The sequence below is a fragment of the Leuciscus leuciscus genome, assembly GCF_965113295.1.
Source record: "Leuciscus leuciscus genome assembly, chromosome: 15".
In the NCBI taxonomy this organism is placed as follows: domain Eukaryota; kingdom Metazoa; phylum Chordata; class Actinopteri; order Cypriniformes; family Leuciscidae; genus Leuciscus; species Leuciscus leuciscus.
This window is the reverse complement of record NC_138739.1, coordinates 37,977,323-37,997,941: the sequence shown is the minus strand read 5'-3', so window position 1 is coordinate 37,997,941 and position 20,619 is coordinate 37,977,323. Positions and strand designations below refer to the sequence as shown.

The 20,619-nt window shown below is 37.7% G+C and overlaps 1 protein-coding gene across 3 annotated transcripts in view; it reads left to right on the top strand.

The window, feature by feature from the left end:
- grm7 (glutamate metabotropic receptor 7) overlaps positions 1–20,619 on the top strand; it is a 221,421-nt gene that overhangs the window by 44,313 nt on the left and 156,489 nt on the right. For all 3 annotated transcript variants that reach the window (XM_082137816.1, XM_082137815.1, XM_082137817.1), the window contains exon 2: positions 14,908–15,124. In XM_082137816.1, the coding sequence (XP_081993942.1) occupies positions 14,908–15,124 (217 nt within the window). The remainder of the gene's footprint in view (positions 1–14,907; positions 15,125–20,619) is intronic.

Here is a 20,619-nt window from a genome sequence, read left to right as displayed (position 1 = left end):
GATGGCAGAAGAATTCCTGGCAGGGCGTTTCTCATTTCTCTCCTGTCTCATGCCACCACTTCTTTTCTCTTTATATCTCTCCATAATGTCAGTCACACACACTCGAGGTTTTTGTGTCCTGGTTAGAGAATGTGCTACAGAATGCGGTTTTGGAGGCTTTTGCATAGCTAGCTTTAGTTAGTAGTATGTGTCTGGTGAGTATTGACGCAGGCAGGCATCTCAGCAGTCTCTGGCTAATGACCACTGAATGTGTCATGTTGCTGTTGGCAGGAGGCTCCGGAATCATCTGGCATCGGATAGCCGAGCTTTATCATAGCCGAGTTGCTTTGGTAACAATAATAGTGGGTTCTTTTATTAGAATAAGCTGCTAAAGTTTAATCTCACAAGAAACATGCGATTTTGTTTTGAAGTCAGCTTTGATACTTACACTACAATGTGAAAAGTTAAAGCTGTTTGTTTACTTGATTTAAGCCATACAAATGTTGGTGGTACAAATTAATGCATTTTGGTTGAATCAGCAATATTAGCAATATATATATTTCCATACTATGGAAGTCAGTGGTTAAATCAACTGTTTGGTTACACATAAATGCAAACAGGTTTGGAACAACTTAAAGGTATAGCGGAGGATGTTTTACTTCCTGGTGGGTAGTCTAAACTATTGGTCCTCCTAATTGTCAATCATCCTGGTGAATCAATCAAACTTTTCAAAAAGTGGAGAGGGCGGGTCTTATCTAAAATTTGGAAAGATCCTCCGCTATACCTTTAAGGGTGAGTAAATGAGGACAGAAATTTCATTTTCAGGTGAACTGTCCCTTTAAGTTGCCATTTGTCAGTGTGGTTGGGCAATAATACTTGTGCTATACTACTAAACTTGTGTCGTTGGCAATTGTGCTATACTAGTACTAACTAACTTAGTAACTAATCTGAAATAAACACATTATACCCACTTTATAAATCACATGTGTATTTAAAACTCATGAACAGGTTGTTAAATTGCAATAAAGCTAAATGCCTTCTGCATCAATGTCATTCAAAGTCCGATGAGAGCATGCGGGCTCAGTAATTAGCTTGAGCTGGAAAAATATCCCTCTCCGGAGTTTTTACCACCTACTGCAGGATGGCCGGGCTCGGTGACAGGACCAGCTGTCTCTCTCTCCACTGGCAATGGAAATGTGTCCCTCTATGAGAGGAACAGCCTGTCTGCTATCAAAGTTTTGCCCTCCATTGGATTCAGACTTTTAGCAGTGCTATTTTACAGTCACTATACATCTTGACATAAATAAGAAGAAAGGGGCAACTGAACATATAATTTCGTTTTTATTTTTTTATTTGTTTATGAAGACAATGTTCTGGTATATTTTGAAAATGGTAATTAAGTCTCTCATTGGTCGAATATGTAACTGTTTTTGTGGATTTTGCATAAGTAATGGGTTTGCATACGTAAATACTGCGTAAACATAAATGCAATTTAACCTTTAAGCTTTATCCATATTTGGACATGCATTTGCCTTGATTAAAAATTGACCAAATTGACATTATTGCTATTTCATTCTAAACTATTAATCACGATTGTTTTATGCATTTCTTTGGTTTTATACATTGACAAGTTTAGTAGTTCAACTTACCAAGTAAATATTTTGTACATATTTTACGGATAATACACAATGTATTTGAAAATACATGAAAATGTTTTGCCTTTATATTTTAGATAGGGATTTTCTATATCATATTTTCAAATATTAGATGAAAAACTGAAACTTTAAAAAACCTTGGCAACTACCAGACATAAAATAAGTTTAACATGAAGTCCTAAAATGACAAAAGTTGAAATACAAATAAATTACATAGAAATCTACATATTAAAAAACAACAACATAATAAAAATAAGCACATAACAAAATTACAAAAATGTAAACTAAAATTAAAATGAAAACTTAAAATATAAAAACGACTAATTCTAAATAATAAATGCTACATGAATAGACTAAAATTAGTTTCAGCTTAAATTACATTAAACTGACTTAAAAAATGAGTTGAATCTTGTATAATTTTTTTCATTTTTCATTTTGATGAGTTAAAGCAATGTAAAAACATATATTGTCATAACTTATATATATATATTTTTTTTTTTACAGTGTATGTCTTTTTGTATAGCAATACTGGCTTGTCTATAGTCTGTGAAGAGGCATTCAAGTATGATTTCCTTTATGCGCAGTAAATGTAATAAACAACTTTGACTTGACTTGAACACTTTTGTATAATAAAACTAATTGTAAAAAGGCAAATTAATACATGACTTACAAAACACTATTTGGGTGGTTACTTTCCTTGGCCTGATCTTGCAAGGCTTAGACTGGCTTTGAAGAGGTGGCAACAGGTTTAATCTTTCACACTTTAATATGACAGTAGAACCTACAACACCGTGATCCAATTACATAGTTGTCCTGTGGGTAAAAGGTTTGGCTGTCCACTCTGCGCTCACCAGATGAGGCTCAGGTATTGCAGCCGGTGTCCTCATGAGCCCAAAGGCTTTTTTTTTCTTTTCACTCAGAAGGGCAAAGATGGACACATCAGCCTTTTCCCAATTCCACTGTCTCCTTACCCCAGGGAAAGACTCTCAAATTCAATGGCGCATTTCTCTGTCCCAAATTAATTACAACAAAATATCCTTTGGTGGATATTGTGTGGCATCTAGCATCAACCCAGAATTGGAAGTTTCAGACTCATTTGTTTGCGAGCCTCTGAAGGGTATCGTCACAGCACACACAGGAGAGATGCAAGTCAGTTTGAAGAGACAGATTGCACGGCATTTAGATGGGATTTTGGTGCTGAGGAAAGTCTATGAGAAAGTAAACTGGAAATGTGTTTTCCTCAGAGTGGGACATTCAAACTATGGTTGCTACTTAGAGAAAGTCAACATGAAATTGCATTCTCAACCTAGATTAATTCTGGAATTTAGGACAACGAATATTTAACCCAATAACTAATGGTTTCAATGGCTAAAAATGTTAGCCATTGAAAGATCATTAGAAAAACAGGCCTTTGGTGACATTTCTGCAAAATTATATTACGTTGAATCTTGCAAGTTGTTAACACTGTCAATGTGAAATGTCCAGTGAATGGCGCTAAAAGCACATTAAAACAGATGAATGTGAATCTGGCAACGTTTTATTAGTTTGGTTGTTGTCATATCACAGCAGTTTGGAAATAAAATGTCCAGTGAGTGGCACAAATATCATACCACATACACTAAACCCACCCGATAGTGTTACCAAAAGAAAAGAAAATTGAAAAACATATTTGCTGAAGCAATCATGCCATTTTAGATCTATTCTATACGTTATTTAGCTCTTTTATCGTCATGTTTCACGCGACTCATTGCAAGTGCAATGCTGTATTAGGTGAGCTACCGAGCAAGTTTACTGTGTCGAATTCATTACCATGAATTGTGGTAAACGTGTTTTGAGATCATAACATAGTATTGTGCAAGAAACCATGAGAAAATAATCTTTATTAATTGATAATCTGCCCCGTAATCTTAATTTGTGTGTAAAGGAATTGAAGTTGTTGGTATTTTACTGCCACTAGTGTTCATTTCAGCTGGAAACTGCAGTGAATTGTACTGGTATGTGTTTTGAGTTTTGCAAAAATGTTGCTATATATGCCCTTTTTCACCCCCTATGAGTCTATGTTGGGTTTAAAAAAGCATAGTTGTGACGCTACAAAATGTGAAGGAGTGAGTCTTGCGGTTAAAGATACTGGATCCCAGAAGCCTTTATTTCAGCATAGACCTCTGTACACAAACGACTGCATCACTGATGTTTGTGGGTCTGGTGCTTTGGGTTTTCAGGGCCTTTGTAGTTGAAGCGTGTGTGTGTGTGTGTGTGTGTGTGTGTGTGTGTGTGTGTGTGTGTGTGTGTGTGTGTGTGTGTGTGTGTGTGTGTGTGTGTGTGTGTGTGTGTGTGTGTGTGTGTGTGTGTGCACAGGCGTGCATGATGGGATAGGTGACTTATTTTAAGCCGCACTGCATTCCTTGTTCACAGACAGCAAAATAAGGAACAAAGCGAACTAACTAGAAATAGAGTCATTTACATGGTCCTGAAGTCCCCAGCCGATATAATACAGAGAAACCCGTGCTCATCTGCCAAACAGAAGAGGACAGGATCTCAATTTTGACGAAGTCGGCAAGAGGTATTTTAAGCCGTGTTCTCCGTTGTTTGTAATGCCGGTGCTGTTTTTAAAAGTTTTAAATACTCTACTTGGTGGCAATTACTATTAAAGTGCTTGGTGGCATACATTTAGTACAAAACGGCTATTATAACTGCACACGTGGACGCAACATAAGGCTTAATGCTTATTCATCATCTTTCTACATAAATATTATTAAATGGGACACCGTTTGTAGCATCGCTAAAGTTGTAATTAAATTTTTCAGGGCCATTTTCCTCTCTCTCTCTCTCTCTCTCTCTCTCTCTCTCTCTCTCTCTCTCTCTCTCTCTCTCTCTCTCTCTCTCTCTCTCTCTCTCTCTCTCTCTCTGACACTTGTGTCTGCACTGGAAGCAACCATTTTGCCGCAGCGACTGAGGCTATTTCTACTGGAAATGTCAAAGCTCTAAGTTTGAGGATGTACTTCAGCAATCGAACAGTGGGTGAACTTTATTTTGAGCAAAGATCCTTATGGGATAAAAAAAAAAACTAACTAACAGTAAGACAAGGAAATACAATTATTATGATTGTTTTCATTTATATAAAATAAATAGTTTGGATATCTTACTTCATTTTTATATCTTGATTAAAATAATTGTATTTCTGGAAAGAATGAAGTGTTTAAGTTCCTGAGCATCCCACTTCTGGTGTAGAAATTGCTGGAATTAATCCGGCTACTGTATCTTTAAGACATATATGTAAATGACCTTTGTTATTATTGGCTAGCTTCCACATACACTTAATGGATGGGGGATTTTCTGTTCTTGTGATTAGAAAATATCTACACACGACACTTTTAAGACAGTTTCCATGTCTCCTTCAATGTTATTATGTCAACAATATTTTATAATTTGTCCCCGTCCATGAGCAATTTCCCATTATCCTCAGTTTTGCTTAAGTGTCAAAGAACTGTGACTAATTATGCTTCCTAATTGAAAAATAAGTCCATAATTAATACCAGGATGTAGTGTGGAAATTGTATCAGCTCGCCGTAAACAAATGCTGTAAGCTAATAAACCATGTTTTAGAGGGAAATACATATTTCTCCTCGTTCAGTAGGACCTGAGCGTGTTTGTGTAGGGCTCAGCGGTGGTATTAGGAGATAGTGTCTGGAGTTTGCTCAGTTTATGTGGTTTTGGTTTCTAGCAGTGGGAATCTTTTGACGTTTGAGAGTCAAGTCAAGTCAAGTCAAGTTTATTTGTATAGCGCTTTTCACAATACAGATTGCATCAAAGCAGCTTCACAGTATTAAATTATAATAATACAACAAAGTTTGTTTCAAGAGGAATTTATTGATTGATAAAATTAAATTAAATATCCCCAAAATATCCCCAACTGAGCAAGCCAAAGGCAACAGTGGCAAGGAACCGAAAAACTCCATCAAGTGACCTAATGGTGTCCTAAAACTCCATCAGGTGCCTTAATGGAGAAAAAAAACCTTGGGAGAACCCAGGCTCAGTCGGGGGCCAGTTCTCCTCTGGCATTGGATAGAGGCCGGATTGTAGTTTGAACTGTAGGATTATATGAATGCCTGGCTGAAGAGATGCGACTTTAATCTAGTTTTAAACTGGGAGAGCGAGTCTGAGCAACGAACAGTATCAGGAAGACTATTCCAGAGTTTTGGAGCCAAATGTGAAAATGCTCTCCCTCCTTTGGTGGTTCTGGATATCCTAGGTATGACCAAAAGCCTTGAATTTAGTGATCTCAAAGAGCGCGATGGATTATAGGGCGATAGAAGATCCGTTAAATAGACTGGAGCTAAGCCGTTTAGGAGTGAACTGTTGTTTGTGGTAAGAGTGAACTGTTGTTTGTGGTAAGATTGACTTACTAAACAATTGTCATTCAGAAATTGCTAATAAATTTCACTAGTAAATGGCAAGTGACGTATTATATTAAATGTGAACTTTTAAAGAAAGACATTGTTTCATTGAAAAGTTTTTGAGCATTCTTTTTTATTATTATTGAAAAGCATGCATAAACTGTCCATACTATCTTGTACACAGCAAAAGTGAGCTTTTCTTTAGGCGCTATTGTTTAGCCAATCAGAAGACATTGAGCCGTCAGTCATTTTGAGCATTCAGGTTTTGCTGACATTGGATTTTTCATATCTTTAGAGGGAGGATTTTGCAGAGAGGAGGCTAAGTCTGGCCAAGTTGTGTGGAAGTTAGCAAAACTGCTAACATATAGCTTACTTGACAAAAAATACATAGTTGGAGCCTATTGTACTGTGCAGCCTTTAATTAGTGAAAGATTCATACCTTTCTTGTTGACCTAATTGTTAAGCTTTTTTCCCCTGCGGCACCGTTCGATATCCACATACACAATAGACTCCTTATTATGAAGTGTAGGAGGTGAGAGACTCTTTTAGTCATTCATTTGGTGAGACAAAGGATAAATGCTGTTAAACAATGACGATTTTCTCCAAATTTGCTTGCGGATCTCATCGCTGGATTCCTGAGACATGTAGAACAGACGAATTAAAACCACCTGATTAAACAGGAATAATCTACTCCATGACAGTAGACTCACATGTGATGAATTATGCCATTTGAGTGCGCTTGGTAGGATTAACTCCCTGTAAGAGTGTTAGTGCAACAACTTTAACATTAACAAAGGAGGGGAAATAAATTCTTTAGGTCCTCCAGAGCACCGACTGAATGCCTGCGCTCTAAGCATTCTTCAGCTAAATTATTTTCACTGTAGTGATTATTGACATTATGATGTTTTGCTCCCCTCTACTTCACCCCAGGGAATGCCATGCGCTATTGTCCATGCCGTATAAACCGTGTCAAGGAATTGAAAGCGTGCTGCTTTTCTTTCAGCTGACAATCAGCAGCGGACGTGGAAGAATGGGCACTTGTAATGAAATCAGTGATTTACTGCATCTCCATGCAGTGGGTCAGAGTGATTAAAATCCACCGCCGCTAAGAACCAGGCAAATGAACTTCACATCAATGGCACTCGCTGCATATTAATTTGATTTCCAGAGCTTGACTCATTCGGGGTCCTTGTGTCACATATTAGAACATTAGAGAAGCCAGCATGTGGCATGGTCGTTACATTCGTTTTGTAATTCTAGATTTGTTGACAGAGACATTTGTCAGAGACCTGAGTCATGAGGCACAGCTGCGTTACATGATTGTCAAGGCTGTGTTCTTTTCCACCAGCCTTTAGAAGCCCAAGCATTTCTCTTTTGATTTATCTAGCCCTTCAAATTAAGGGTCAAGGATTGAGCTGACTTGGGAATGCAGAGGCCTGCGATTAAAGCTCAGTTGTGTGCAGGTAATCACTAACTTTCGGCGGTGCCTGTTTGTCAGCTTCAAACCAGTTGGCACTGGCAGATTCCTTGTGTGAACGTCTACTGAAATGGGTGGTTGATGGTGTAATACTTCTGGTGGTAGTTCAATGTTAATGGCACAGTCAAGTGCGTGATGTGATATAAAGAAACAACATTTCATCAAGAATAGCCATTTGTTCAATCCTAAAACCATTCATGCAAGTTGTTTCAAGCAGTATGACTGTCTTTCACTGAATACAAAATAAGAAGTTTTGAAGAATGTTCATGCTACTCTTTTCCATGCATACAGTGAATGTATTTTGCACTAGGTTCAGTTATGCAACAAAACATTAGTTGAAGCATTTCTTGCAAAGTTTTTCAGTGAATTATGGCTTAAATTCTGGCCTGTTCCTCACAAAAAAAGTTACCACATTCATTCAGTCCCTGGTGACTATTTCCGTTTGTCGAATGGTAATGAGCAGCGTTTGTCAAAACTTCACCGGAAAAAAGTTTGGAATGACATGGCAATCTCTTTCTTATCTTGATCTCTCTCCAGTTACAAATTCACCCTTCTAATGGTGCCACTTCTATTAAGTTCTCAACCACCATAAAAGTTAATGTCACCAGTTCTGCTCGTGTTGTGGGTGGAAAATGGAGGTGGAGAAAATGTCACTGGAAATGTCATCTACCATGTCACACGTCCAATGCTGTAGCCTCTACCCGCAGTGATTCTCCATTTCACTCAGGTAGAGACAACTCCACCTCCGATCAATGCGGGGTCAGCCCATTGTCAAATACCTCATCTGTTTCTTTTTATGAGTTCTGTCAACACACCTGACCTTTCGAGTGGATGCAAAAAAATACCCCCAGTGGTCATAAGGCGGATCTATTATCCTGAAACTCATCTGTCTTTGGCCCAGGCAGAGGACTCCAGGGTCGTGACCGTATTAAGCACTGGCAGGTGTTTACTAGCTCACAAGGAAGCTTTAGATAAAAATTATATCAATACTAAATAAATTAATGAAAATTATGGTGTGAAGAGATATGCTGCCTTACTTCTAGTGCAGGGGTCTCCAACCTTTTTTCATTTGAGAGCTACTTTTTAAAAATGAAAGTGGACGAGAGCTACTCATGTAATACAATACTTAAATCTCTTAAATAATGTCTCATAACTCTCATATTAACAACTATCCAAACTGTTTTAGACCTAAAATAGTTTTTGTAGGCCTATATATGTCACCCTTAAATGTCAGAGAAAAGAACAGAATAAGAGATTTTTTTTAATAGAAAATTGTACTTTGCATATTATACTGTAAAAACACAATTATAGTTTCATGGTTATAGTGACAAAAATTATCACAGTTATCACAGAATCCTGATCAAAAAGTACTAATACTACACAATGACATCAATTCACCAAGTTTTATGTCGAAAACCAGCAAATAACAAATGAAATTAGCATCAATATGTTTACATAAACATTAAAATAATAACATTAAAAATGATAGCCAGATTTTAAAAGTGTCTTCTTGCAACATGTTATGTACTACAAGTTCAAATAAAGTTTTGACAAAAAAAAAAAAGGTTTTATAAAAAGATAAACCTCACATATTTCAGCCTTTAAATCAAAAGTCAAAAAAGATAAATTACTGACATTTACAATGCACATGATTAGCTTATCTTTTATTATTAATAGTAAGATTCGGTCCGATTTGCCCGTGGCGTCTTTCGTTACTATGCAACCAAGCACTGCGCTCTCCACAATAACAAAGAAGTTTTAGTAGCTAATGGATTTCCACCACCGAGAAACGCTTGCTGTAGCTCTGCTACAAGATTCATTTACGGAGAAGAGAAAAACACCTGTAGTGTTTGGGTGCACCCCCATCCTCCCTGTTGACGGAGCTTTCAATGTTGTTACGGAGAGGGTGAAGCTGATTGGTTGGTTCTTGTCATATGACCGCGGTGCGTTTGTGGCATTCTGAAAAGTTGCGATTTTTTTCATCTCGCTGCGCCTGGAAAAAATGAGCGCGTCGCTTCAATTATGAGCGCGCTTCCCGCGCGCCTACATTTTAACGAACTTGAGCGCAAAAGACGCGATATGTGAACGGCCTCTTGGCGAGCTACCTCCAATCAGGCCACGAGCTACTGGTAGCTCGCGAGCGACGTGTTGGAGACCCCTGTTCTAGTGGCTTGGTCCATACATGTATTTGAAGAAGCTCCACTCAATATGGTTCTTCAAATACAGACCTTTATTTATGGATTGAGTACTTTCGGAGGGGTTAGATCGTAATTCAGAACAGAGATGGTAGAAGTGCAAGGTGGTATGAAGTCGGCATTTTGTAAATGTGGCATAATTGGCAATAAATTGGCATACATTTTGGCAGACTGTCCAATATTTAAAAAGTGTTTTTTGTTTTGTTTTGTTTGTTTCTTATTCAGGAGGGATCCTACTAAGCAAAATGCATTGGTTAAACGATTTTAAGTTTCTCAGTCTCAGAATTATCTGATCATCACACGGATCATCCCACTTTAGGCGCCAACTGTTTCTGTGACACCAGTAATCACCTCAGAATGAGAAGGCCATGATGTGCCACAAAAATCTTCGAGCTCTGTTTGTGGGGCTGAATAAAAGACACCTTCACCTGACGGATGGCCCAACAGGACACCTTATTCTTACACCTCCTGACTTGACACAAGACAGGCCCTCTGGATTGCTGGGACACAGTAGCAGCCACCTTCAGATCAGTCACCCTGATAGACAAGATAATGGAGTCCGATAATGGGGCGCCATCCCTAAGCCGAACAATGTTCATCACGGCCCTTCCTGTCATCCGCACAGACACATAAATACGCAGTTGACAGCTTACAAGGGCTAAGGCTACGATCCAGATCCTTGATATTATTTGTGTGTCTGTGAGAGAGTGTGAAAGACAAGAGTGTGAAAGAAAGATGGAGGAAAGAGAAGGGGTTTTGCTCCTGAAAGCTCTAGGCCTCACCTCAAGCCGATCTCTGATATGTCCTGTTTGGGGGCTAACGAGATCTGTTCCTTCTGACTCCTTAAGCAGATAGAAACAGTTTAAATGCCGAGTTCTTGCTTCAGGACTCGACTTGAGTTGAAAGAAGCAAACTGTAATTGTTTTAGCCGGTGATAGGAGTGCAAAAATGTCTTTCATGAAACATAAAAAACAGTTTTAGCCGGTGATAGGAGTGCAAAAAATGTCTTTCATGAAACAAACAACAACAGTAATACATATATATAAAATTTCTGAATGACTCATACTTTTTTAACTATGAAACTTTATAATTAAATGAAGAGGTTACTCTGGGGAATGGAAAGTTGTGGATTGTCTCATTGCCTTTTAAGAAAAATATAATTAAGACATTGTTTGTGTGTTGGTCTCATGAAATGAAGTTTTTCAGGATGGCTGAGAGGAATTAACACTTTTTGGTAAACACAGGCTTACCAAAGGTTCCCCATATCTTTTGACATATAAATTTCACAACTTTCACATTTTTACTTTTCCATGGAAGTTCTATGTCTGTAATTGTAGAAATATGATTTGTAATTGTGGATACTTTAATACAAGTGTAGAGCAGCATTTTCCCCATTTATTTTAAGACACAATCTCTTAAAAAAAGTTGTATTATTTAATTTAGACATTTTATTGGGAATGCAAGTAAGACAAAAGTACTGGATTTTTTGAAGTGCTTGTGGTAAATACCATCAATAAATACCACAGGAGAGGAAGATGGGTGGTGAATAGTGATATTTATTGAACAACAAGGTGCAGGGATGAGGTGAGAAGGGTGGTGGAGTCGAGAGAGAGAGAAAGAGAGAGAGATCTTGACGGAGACACAGAGGAAAGGAAGATGCTGGAGACAGGGAGATCTCTGGAGTACAAGGGGAAGAGTCCACATACATAAAACGAACAAGGTCGGACAAGGAACTGTGGTGAGATGAGTGCATTTATAGTGGAGGTAATGAGGGTGATGATGAGATGCAGGTGTGTGTGATGTAGAATGGCGTGCAGGAGGGAACCAGGATGGATGCTGGGAAGTGTAGTGAAGAGGATGGTGACAAGGGTGAACTGTGACACTTGCATACTGTCATATATATATACTTATTGAAACTTTAAGCTTTTGTGACTGGGTAGTAACTTTAATCAAACATGACATTCTTTTTGTGGTCTAGTTAGCATGAACTCTCTGACTTCTTGAGACTTGAGTACAAGACACGGACGAGAAAAGTTTGACGCAACCTCATGACTTTTTCAGCTCCCATTCTTTTCTCTTCTTTCCCATAATTCCTTGTCCTTTCCACGTTGTATTTTCTTTCATCATTGCAATAACATAATTAAAGTTTAATATTCATTGCATAAACATGCTTTGTTCTGCCTTTTTCTTTCCAAAAGTTTCTGAGATTTCCCAAAATTGCATTCACGCTGTGAGAGCCAACATAAATGCGTGCCAGGAGAAAGAATTAGCAAATAAACTGACAGCTTGCAAAATAGTTTTAGGACAAAGCATTTTTCAATGCAGCACAGAGTTGTTTCAATGCAGTAATTAAGGGCTTCCATTTTCTTTGCAACATGATCGTTACTGTTCTTTACTTTAACCTTATGTACCGCTACATATGCTAGTGTTTTTCTCTCAAAAGCACACAGTTCTCACGCCCACCTCCATGTTTCTGTCCCTTATATATGTTCCTGCTTACCATATTGTTTAATGGAAGAGCTTAGCTCACCATTAAATCAAGCGAGATCAAAAGGCTAACTGAAATAAAACAGCATTTTGCTAAACTTTGCTTGCTGATGTGCAAGAAGCCCTCTTCAGAGGAGGTAATTAACTTTGAGAAGAATCCATCTGGCCCAACTTGGTCAAAGATCAAGTAATCCTAGACCTGTGTCAAATGGAGGAAAGGCATGAAGATAATTGCAAAGAAAACCCTGAGCACAAGTTGAGTCAAACTCATTTTGAAGTTATCAAAGGATATGTTGAATTTCTTAGATGGCTACTGGGTCATTGACCTTTTAAGATTGTGTTTTACTAGGAACTAGCTTATCGCCCGACTTGACTGAATATTTGCTAAGTCCCTTTTTAGTACAATTTCATGGAATGTAATGATTATTCACAGCCAGTCAGTTTTCTCAAATCACCCACCAGTGGCAGGTGGAAAAAGTGGTTCTGTGTCCCATCGACTCCTTCAAATAAAGTCTATCGTATTTGTCTTGAAAAGGACATACGGTTTTCTTTCTATTCACTAGCCTTTTGAGTTGTCATTGCAAGGTTACTTTACTGCGTTTACTGAGTAAACAGAGAAAAGTGTCACATGAAGCCTGGGCATGAAGCGTGATTTTGATGGCTTGATATAACTGGGATTTGGTCAGAATTTAAGTGCAAGACTTCTTACGCAGAAGACGTGACAAAACATCTGTCAGAAAACAAGTCTGGACTTTGGCAGATAATGCAGGATATTGTTAGCTTGCTTATCTGAAATTGTGTGAAATCATTTACATATTCAGTTCCCCTTAATACTGAAATTTGACTCATGGCAAGTGGTTATTGAACACACTGAAAAATAACCCGTACGCTGTTGGCCCTCATTGATGATCATCTGGGGTCCAATGCCTCAGCCAAGGATATTTTCATAACTTCATAACAAGCTTTTGTTCCTGGAGGCAGTTCATCATTTCGAGAGGTTGAATCATCAAGTTTTAGAGCTGAAGTCATCCTTGATCCTTACATTATGAGGGCATAGGAGTAGAATCTGTGTGATTTTATGCTAAACTGTGTTAAGTGACCGTTTAGTGTTTGTGTAAATTCTCAGCATGACCTCTTCTGAGGTGAACGACTTAAATGCAGCACTCCCTGTTTCATTACATAACTCAAAAAAACAATCAGGATATTATGCAGCTTGTCCAAGATGATAAATGTGTCGCTGTGGCCTGCGCCGACAGCTGGTGGGTGAAGTGAAAGTCTATTTCGGTTTGTTTCTGATATCTGCCAATTTTTTATATAAAAAAAAAAAAAAATGTTATGCACACGCCAAACTGCAGTGGATGAGTCTTTTTGCCATACAATACAGTCAGGCAGGATTAGGGATGGGTGATGTAGCTAAAAATACGTCTAGATACAATATTTTGAGAACATACTTAAAGTATATATATATATCAGTATTAAGTGCTTTTAAAATACTTAAAGTATATGTGTGTTTTTTTTTTTATTCAAAATTATTGCTGCCAATAAAGCCACATTGACTCTTTCCCTGCCAGCATTTCTTTTAAAAAGATGCCAGTCACCGCCAGTGTTTTTGACCATTTCCCAAAAATGTCATGGCCCCCAGACTATTTTCTTGTATGAATACCTGAATATGCAATATATCAAAAGAAAGATCAGGCCCTCCGCTTAAAAAAAACGTTTTATTCGGATTCACAAACGAACATAGATGGAGTAAATTGAATCCATCAACACCTCCAAAGCTTCACAGTCCTATAGTTTGTCATGGGTCGGCATTTCATTTAGTAACATTATGCAGTTTTGATTTAAATGCTGCTTAATGTTGATGATCGCGTTATTTTACATGTACGTAAATATATTTTACATGTATTGTGTTTTGATCAGGAGGTTCAGTCCTCTTTCTGAAAATGTGTCATAGCGCCCCCTACCATATAACAGTGAAAATACGGAAAGCTGGAAATTTCCGTCAGTAGCGGGTAAAGAGTTAATTAGTTAATGCCTTACCTAACAATACTGAATATAAACTCAAAAGTGTTTTGCATTAATTAATTTGAAGTGGTTAACTTTTTTTCTTACAAAGAAATATTTGACACAACAACCATATTATATATATATATATATATATATATATATATATATATATATATATATATATATATATATTGTAATAGGGTTGAAGCAAACATTTCAATAATAGTGCCACATTAGCTCAGTTTGGTTGCACTTTATTTTACAGTGCATGCACTTGTACACTTACCTAAGAAAGTACTGGTTAATATAAGGTAACTACATGGGTTCATTTTAGGTTTAGGTGTAGGTTAGTACCTAGTTATTAACCCAGTTATTATAATAACTATAATAAGTACATACATGGGGAACAGGACTGCAAAATAAAGTTTAAAAAAAGTGCTACCCTTACATTATTAGAGAGAGATTCAAAGTCAGTGCAGGCTTGTCTCAATTTTCATTTCATATAAGATTCATTGCAAGAACCCGCTGCAGACCAGCATTCATATTATGACCACGTCAAAGAGACAGACGGCAGATACAATTGCCTGTGAAAGTTTGAGTAATTGACATTCAATACGGAATCATGACGGGGAACAGTCTGTCATTTTCCATTATAGGAGCTTTCCAACCGCGGCGACCGCAGATCTAACCACTGTGTTTTCATCTGGTTTCAGATTCCGCAGATCAGCTACGCCTCCACCGCTCCAGAACTGAGCGATGACCGCCGCTACGACTTCTTCTCTCGCGTCGTGCCTCCCGACTCCTTCCAGGCCCAGGCCATGGTGGATATAGTGAAATCGATGGGATGGAACTACGTGTCCACGGTTGCCTCGGAGGGAAGCTACGGCGAGAAAGGAGTCGAGGCCTTCATGCAGATTTCCAGAGAAGCGGGTGAGTCAGGCAAAACAATAGACAACAAGTCTTTGAAGATAAAGTCCTGAAGAACTCAAAGCAGTCTCTGCATGAGTAAACAAGTGTTGCAAAGACTCCTTTTTGCTTGTTTTAATAGCAGCCTGTCAGTTTAATCAGTGTTTACAGTTTAAGGCGAGACACGGCAGGCAAAAACACTGGTGAATTTTGAGATTTTGGGATATTTGTCTTCAATAACATGTCTTCTTTCAGACTTGTGGTGAAAAAAAGTCCGAAATACACATTTAGGTCTTTATTTGACTACACTTTGTCTGTTTGCGTCTGTAGATTTCTCATAAATTCAACAAAAGTTGGCCTTGTAAATCATCCCGCTGCTCCACCACCCTGTCATCACACACACCGTTAGAAAGCTCTCTCTCTCCTGTACAATGCTGTTATTTCCTTTTTATCAGCAACCGATCATGAAAGTAAAAGGGGGGATTTAACTCTAAATGTGCAATCTCATTGGCTGATATAAATCTTTAAAGCCCGTTTTCTCAAAATTACTTTTCTCTCATACTCCAAGTCCGAAATCTCCACTTCAGGAGCACCTTTATACACCACACTTTCCAGTCTTGTACCTAGTTATATTATAAAGACATTTACAGAGGGATTTGGAAATATATTATTCCTAGCCTGATTTATATAACATTTTATTCCAAAAAACATGGCGAAAATCAATTTTTTAAGGCTTTTGACAGAATATTCTGATTTACAGGATAACAAAAGTAGATATCCATAAATCCCTCTGTCATTTTTTTCCCCATCTAATAATATGTGAACACAATGAAAAAATAATTTTGAACCTGGCTTTATCCAATACTCAGATTTAGTTTTTTTAAATATATATATGCAAATTAGCGCATATTTAATTATATAATGCCTAATTTGCATATTTAAACATTCAATTACAGAAAACTTGTAATACATTTTTTTTTCTCATCTTAATGTAGGTAATCAACTGGGAAAGTTTCATGGTGATATCTGCTAGTTAAAATCTTTACCCTATTCACCTGTAGTGTCTCGCCTTAATATTTTTAAATACAAGCCTTATTCATTGTGAAATGTTTGGATTATGTTACTCATTTATTTCTGCAACACACATTGATCGCTTAAGACCGCTGTGAACCATCAATAGGAAATTTGTAGTGTTTACCCAACAAAATTTTCACCTATCAAATAAATTGATATGTAAACAACACAGATGTCTATCAATGGTGGAGATGTTGTGTCTCTGAGACACTTTTCACACAAAACAAAGCGACCCAAGGAAAGAGGATTCATTCCAAACATCGCCCTCAGTAGTAAGTGAAGCCAATTACTAGACCTTAACTTAAATTAGATGGGAAGGTGTAACCTGACATGAAGGGAAATTGGGGTTGGTATATCGACCAAATAACCTCATGATTGTTTCACGCTTCTTAAAAATATGTGAAGTCTTGTGGTTGGTCAATTTGTAAACGAATCGGTCTCTTGAGTCAGATATTTTTTTAATGAATCGTTTGAATCAGTTCAAAGAATCAGTTTGTGCTCATATCTGTTTGGCAGGATCTGGGATAAACTAAACTGAAACGGTCCGAGTGGTTCTTCAATTCACAGACTTACTAAAGACTTATTAAACCAATAACATTGAACCAGTTCTTTGAACGAATTCAACTGATTTGTGGAGATCAGTCATATTAACATGAAGATTTATGCTAATATTCCACCGATTTTGTGTGCAATTGAAAATTGACCATAATTCCTTAATACAAATTCCTAGTCTTATTATGAACAATTCATCAGCGCATTTTTAAGAAAAAATGTGTCCTTGTAACCTTAAAAGAACTTTACTTTTGGACTTACTAATAACCACATTTCATAAGTTTCAGATGGAACAAAAAAAAATCCCATTCTAGTTTTGATTTTATTCAGTATCATGTTGCTTGCTGAAATATGTTGCATTATGGAAGTAAAATGGATTCTGAATGTCATTTTGTGTTGATTTTAGGAGAGTAAGGGGAGATTAAACACTCTGTTTCTTTCTTTCTTTGGTGAAATGTATTATGTAAATATTTTAAAATGCACCGGAGTTTGAGTGTAAAGTGCTTTAAGTGCTCGAGGGAAAGACTTCCTATGATATGTGTTTAGACTTTCCAAGGAGCCTTTGGCACAGAGGTCAGTGTGTTGGCAAAAACAACAGTGCTCAGCTGTTTGGCAGGGCATTTCGCTGTGGTTACTTTATGGTTACAAATGTATGCGGATAATGAATGTTCTACTTGTACTGATAGGGACATTGAGCCTCATTCATGAAACACAACAGAAGGAAATTGTTAATTGTTTGTTAAAGGGCACCTATTATGCCCCTTTTTACAAGATGTAATATTGGTCTTGGGTGTCCCCAGAATGCATTTGTGAAGTTTCAGCACAAAATACCCCACAGTTAATTTATTATAACCATTTGAAAATGTCATTTTTGGGGCCTGTTTTAAAAAGAGCTGTTTTGGAGTGTACCACCTTAAATGTTAATGAGCTGCATATCCCCGCCCTGCTGCTGGACCCAGATGATGAAGAGACACGAATGAGAATGGACTAAACGTCTCGGAATGGTTATTTGATACATTTATGTACTTACAAAGTTTTAATCGCATTCGCGTCCCCTTTGCAATTATGGATGTGCAACACACACACACACACACAAATACTGTGATAACGTTTGCTAAGTACAAACGATTTATTTATTTTTTTCTTAAGGGGAGGGAGATAGACGTTTATATACTGTCTATGGAGATAGAGCAGACCTTAATTTATTTACATTTGTAATTGCTGCAAAAATGATAGCCTACGTGACATAAAACTGTCTGACATTGTTTGTTGAGACATCTATGACGACGACAATAAATAGCTTTAGACGCATTTGTTGTTGAACTGGCTGACATCGATTGAAATGACTATTTGCTCAAAAATCATAAAATATACTTCTGGAGGTGACGTTGAATCGCGAACTGTAGGCAATGATCCACACTTGATTAACTTTGACCCTCATTCACTAAACAGTCAGTCAGAAAATGAAGGAAGTTTAAGTGGCGCCGTTTCTTCATAAATAAAATCCATCCGCTGCGTTTTCAGTGGCTCTGATGTCAGTGAAGACTACTATGTCCATTCTTAAATTCCACAACAGAACACCTAAGTTACACTTCTTATGAGACATTACACACCGGCTGTCGTTGAAACAATGGAGGATGCAGATCACCGAGGGCGGGGTCTATGCCAAAACCAGACTGTCAATCAAATCACGTCGGTGGGGCTTAGCGCATTTCTACGTCACAGTGAGGGAAATCTAGAACAGGGCGTTCTGAGACAGTGCTTGTGATTTATTGGGATAGTAAAAAAACTACTGGGTGGATTTTTATCATTCTAGGGTGGTGTTGCTCACACACTGCCAACACACATTTATGTTCAAACACCATGTAAAAGTGAATTTTGCATAATAGGTGCCCTTTAAAACAATTTTTAAAAACATTGCATTCATAAATTTGTTGTTCTAGGAGAAAGGATTTAAGAAATTACATTTGATAAATTCGAACTTGAATGCACAATGGTTCACGTCTAGGATGAAAGTTTGTCTTTAAAGGTTAATTAAAATAATTGTGTGCCTTTTTCTGCTATATTATAATAATATACATTATCGGTCAAGCGTTTGAAATAAAGAAGACTGTTTTTTTTTTGTTTTGTTTTTTAAAGAAGACTATTATGCTCACCATGGCTGCATAAAAGTAAAAACATTAATACTGTATTCTATTTGAATGTATTTTAAAAGTCTTCAGTGTCACACGATTCCAAACTATGCCACAGCAAAACGGTTGTGTCTCCGAGCAACACGTTTGAATGACTGATTCATTAAGCCTGTCAACTGCCGCCACCTACTGGTGGTTTTTCATATTTAAAGGATATAATGTCATTAAAAAATTATTTCATGTCCAATAATACAAAACATTACTCTCATAACTGCAGTGTAATGCATTGTGTAAACTGCAGTTTCTTGCCAATGGAAACTTGTATTAGATTTAAAGTTGGCAGAGGCCATTCTAGATGAGCTTGATGCTATTTAGTACAAATAGATTGTCATATTGTAGGTCTATTAAGTACCTGTTATACACTTTATTTACATTTTACATTACTTTACATAACGTTTTAAAATGAAATGCCTCTCCGAAATTGATAAGAGATGGGTATAGGGAGAAGAAAGCTGGAAAAGGGAGTCTCGAACTCAGGTCGTTCGCATCAAAAGCTAAACGGCACTCTCCCACTTTACCAGATCGGGTTATTTTTTTATTTTGTCTGACCAAACCAGATAGTGGTAGGAAGATTTAATATGAAAAGGTTTTTTTTTCTCCATAATAATTGCACTAAATTAGCCGGTTAAATAGACAGCTGTCATATTTACACATGCATATGCGAATTCTCCTGCCGCGGTCTGCTGTACTTTCTTGCATGTCTTGATTGACATATGTCTCGTCCAATCAGCGGTCAGTATTCCATTCGCCACATATACCTACCTTTTCCGTTTTGTCTGACTTGTCGTTGTGTTTTCTGACTTGCCATTTTGTTTTCAGATTTGTTGTTGTGTTTTTTGATTTGTTATTATGTTTTCGGAATTGTTGTTGTGTTTTCTAATTTGTTAATTTGTTTTTAGTCTTTCCATTGCCTTTTTAATTTGTTATTTTGTTTTCGGAATTGTGATTTGTTTTTGCACTTGTTTGGCCCGCGTAAAACACTTTTCTGCCATTGACGGAAATTTCCGGCTTTCCGTGTTTTCACTGTTGTACAGTAGGGGGTGCTATTATGCATTTTCTGAAAGAGTACTGAAGCTCCAGATCAAAAGACGAAGAAGAAGAAGGAGAAGCAAGCGATATATGTTATCATATGCATATGTAAAATAACGCAATCATCAACATTAAAGGTTGTATCAGCGATTTCAGGCCCAAAAAAGGCCCAAACATAAATGATCACATTCATCTAATCTTTCCTAACGATCCGCTAGCTGCCCGCCCCATAAGCAGGCCGTCAAAAAACTGCGTCTCTGTAGGCAGCCTAGGCTCTGAGATCTGCACACAAAAACAATTGGTTTCACCAACCATTCAAAACCAAAATAAATAGTGTTCCAACCAATCACCGACAGGGGGTGGGTCTTGTGAGGTTTTGCGCTCGTGCACGCGAAGTCGGAGCTGAAGAAGAAGCCAGCGTCTATCAACGAACAAGAGAAATTGAACATGGCTGAGTCAATCCCCAAGAGGAGGAGGAGGAGGAGGAGGAGGAGGAGGAGGAGGAGGAGGAGGAGGAGGAGGAGGAGGAGGAGGAGGAGGGCGAGGGAATACCATCGTGTTTATTCCAAGACACGAATAGTTATTGGGAAGGCTTTTGAATGGTGGAGATACTGGAGTCAGGTGCGTGTGTGTGTGTGTGTGCGCAGTGCAATGTCTTAGGATGTGTTTGTG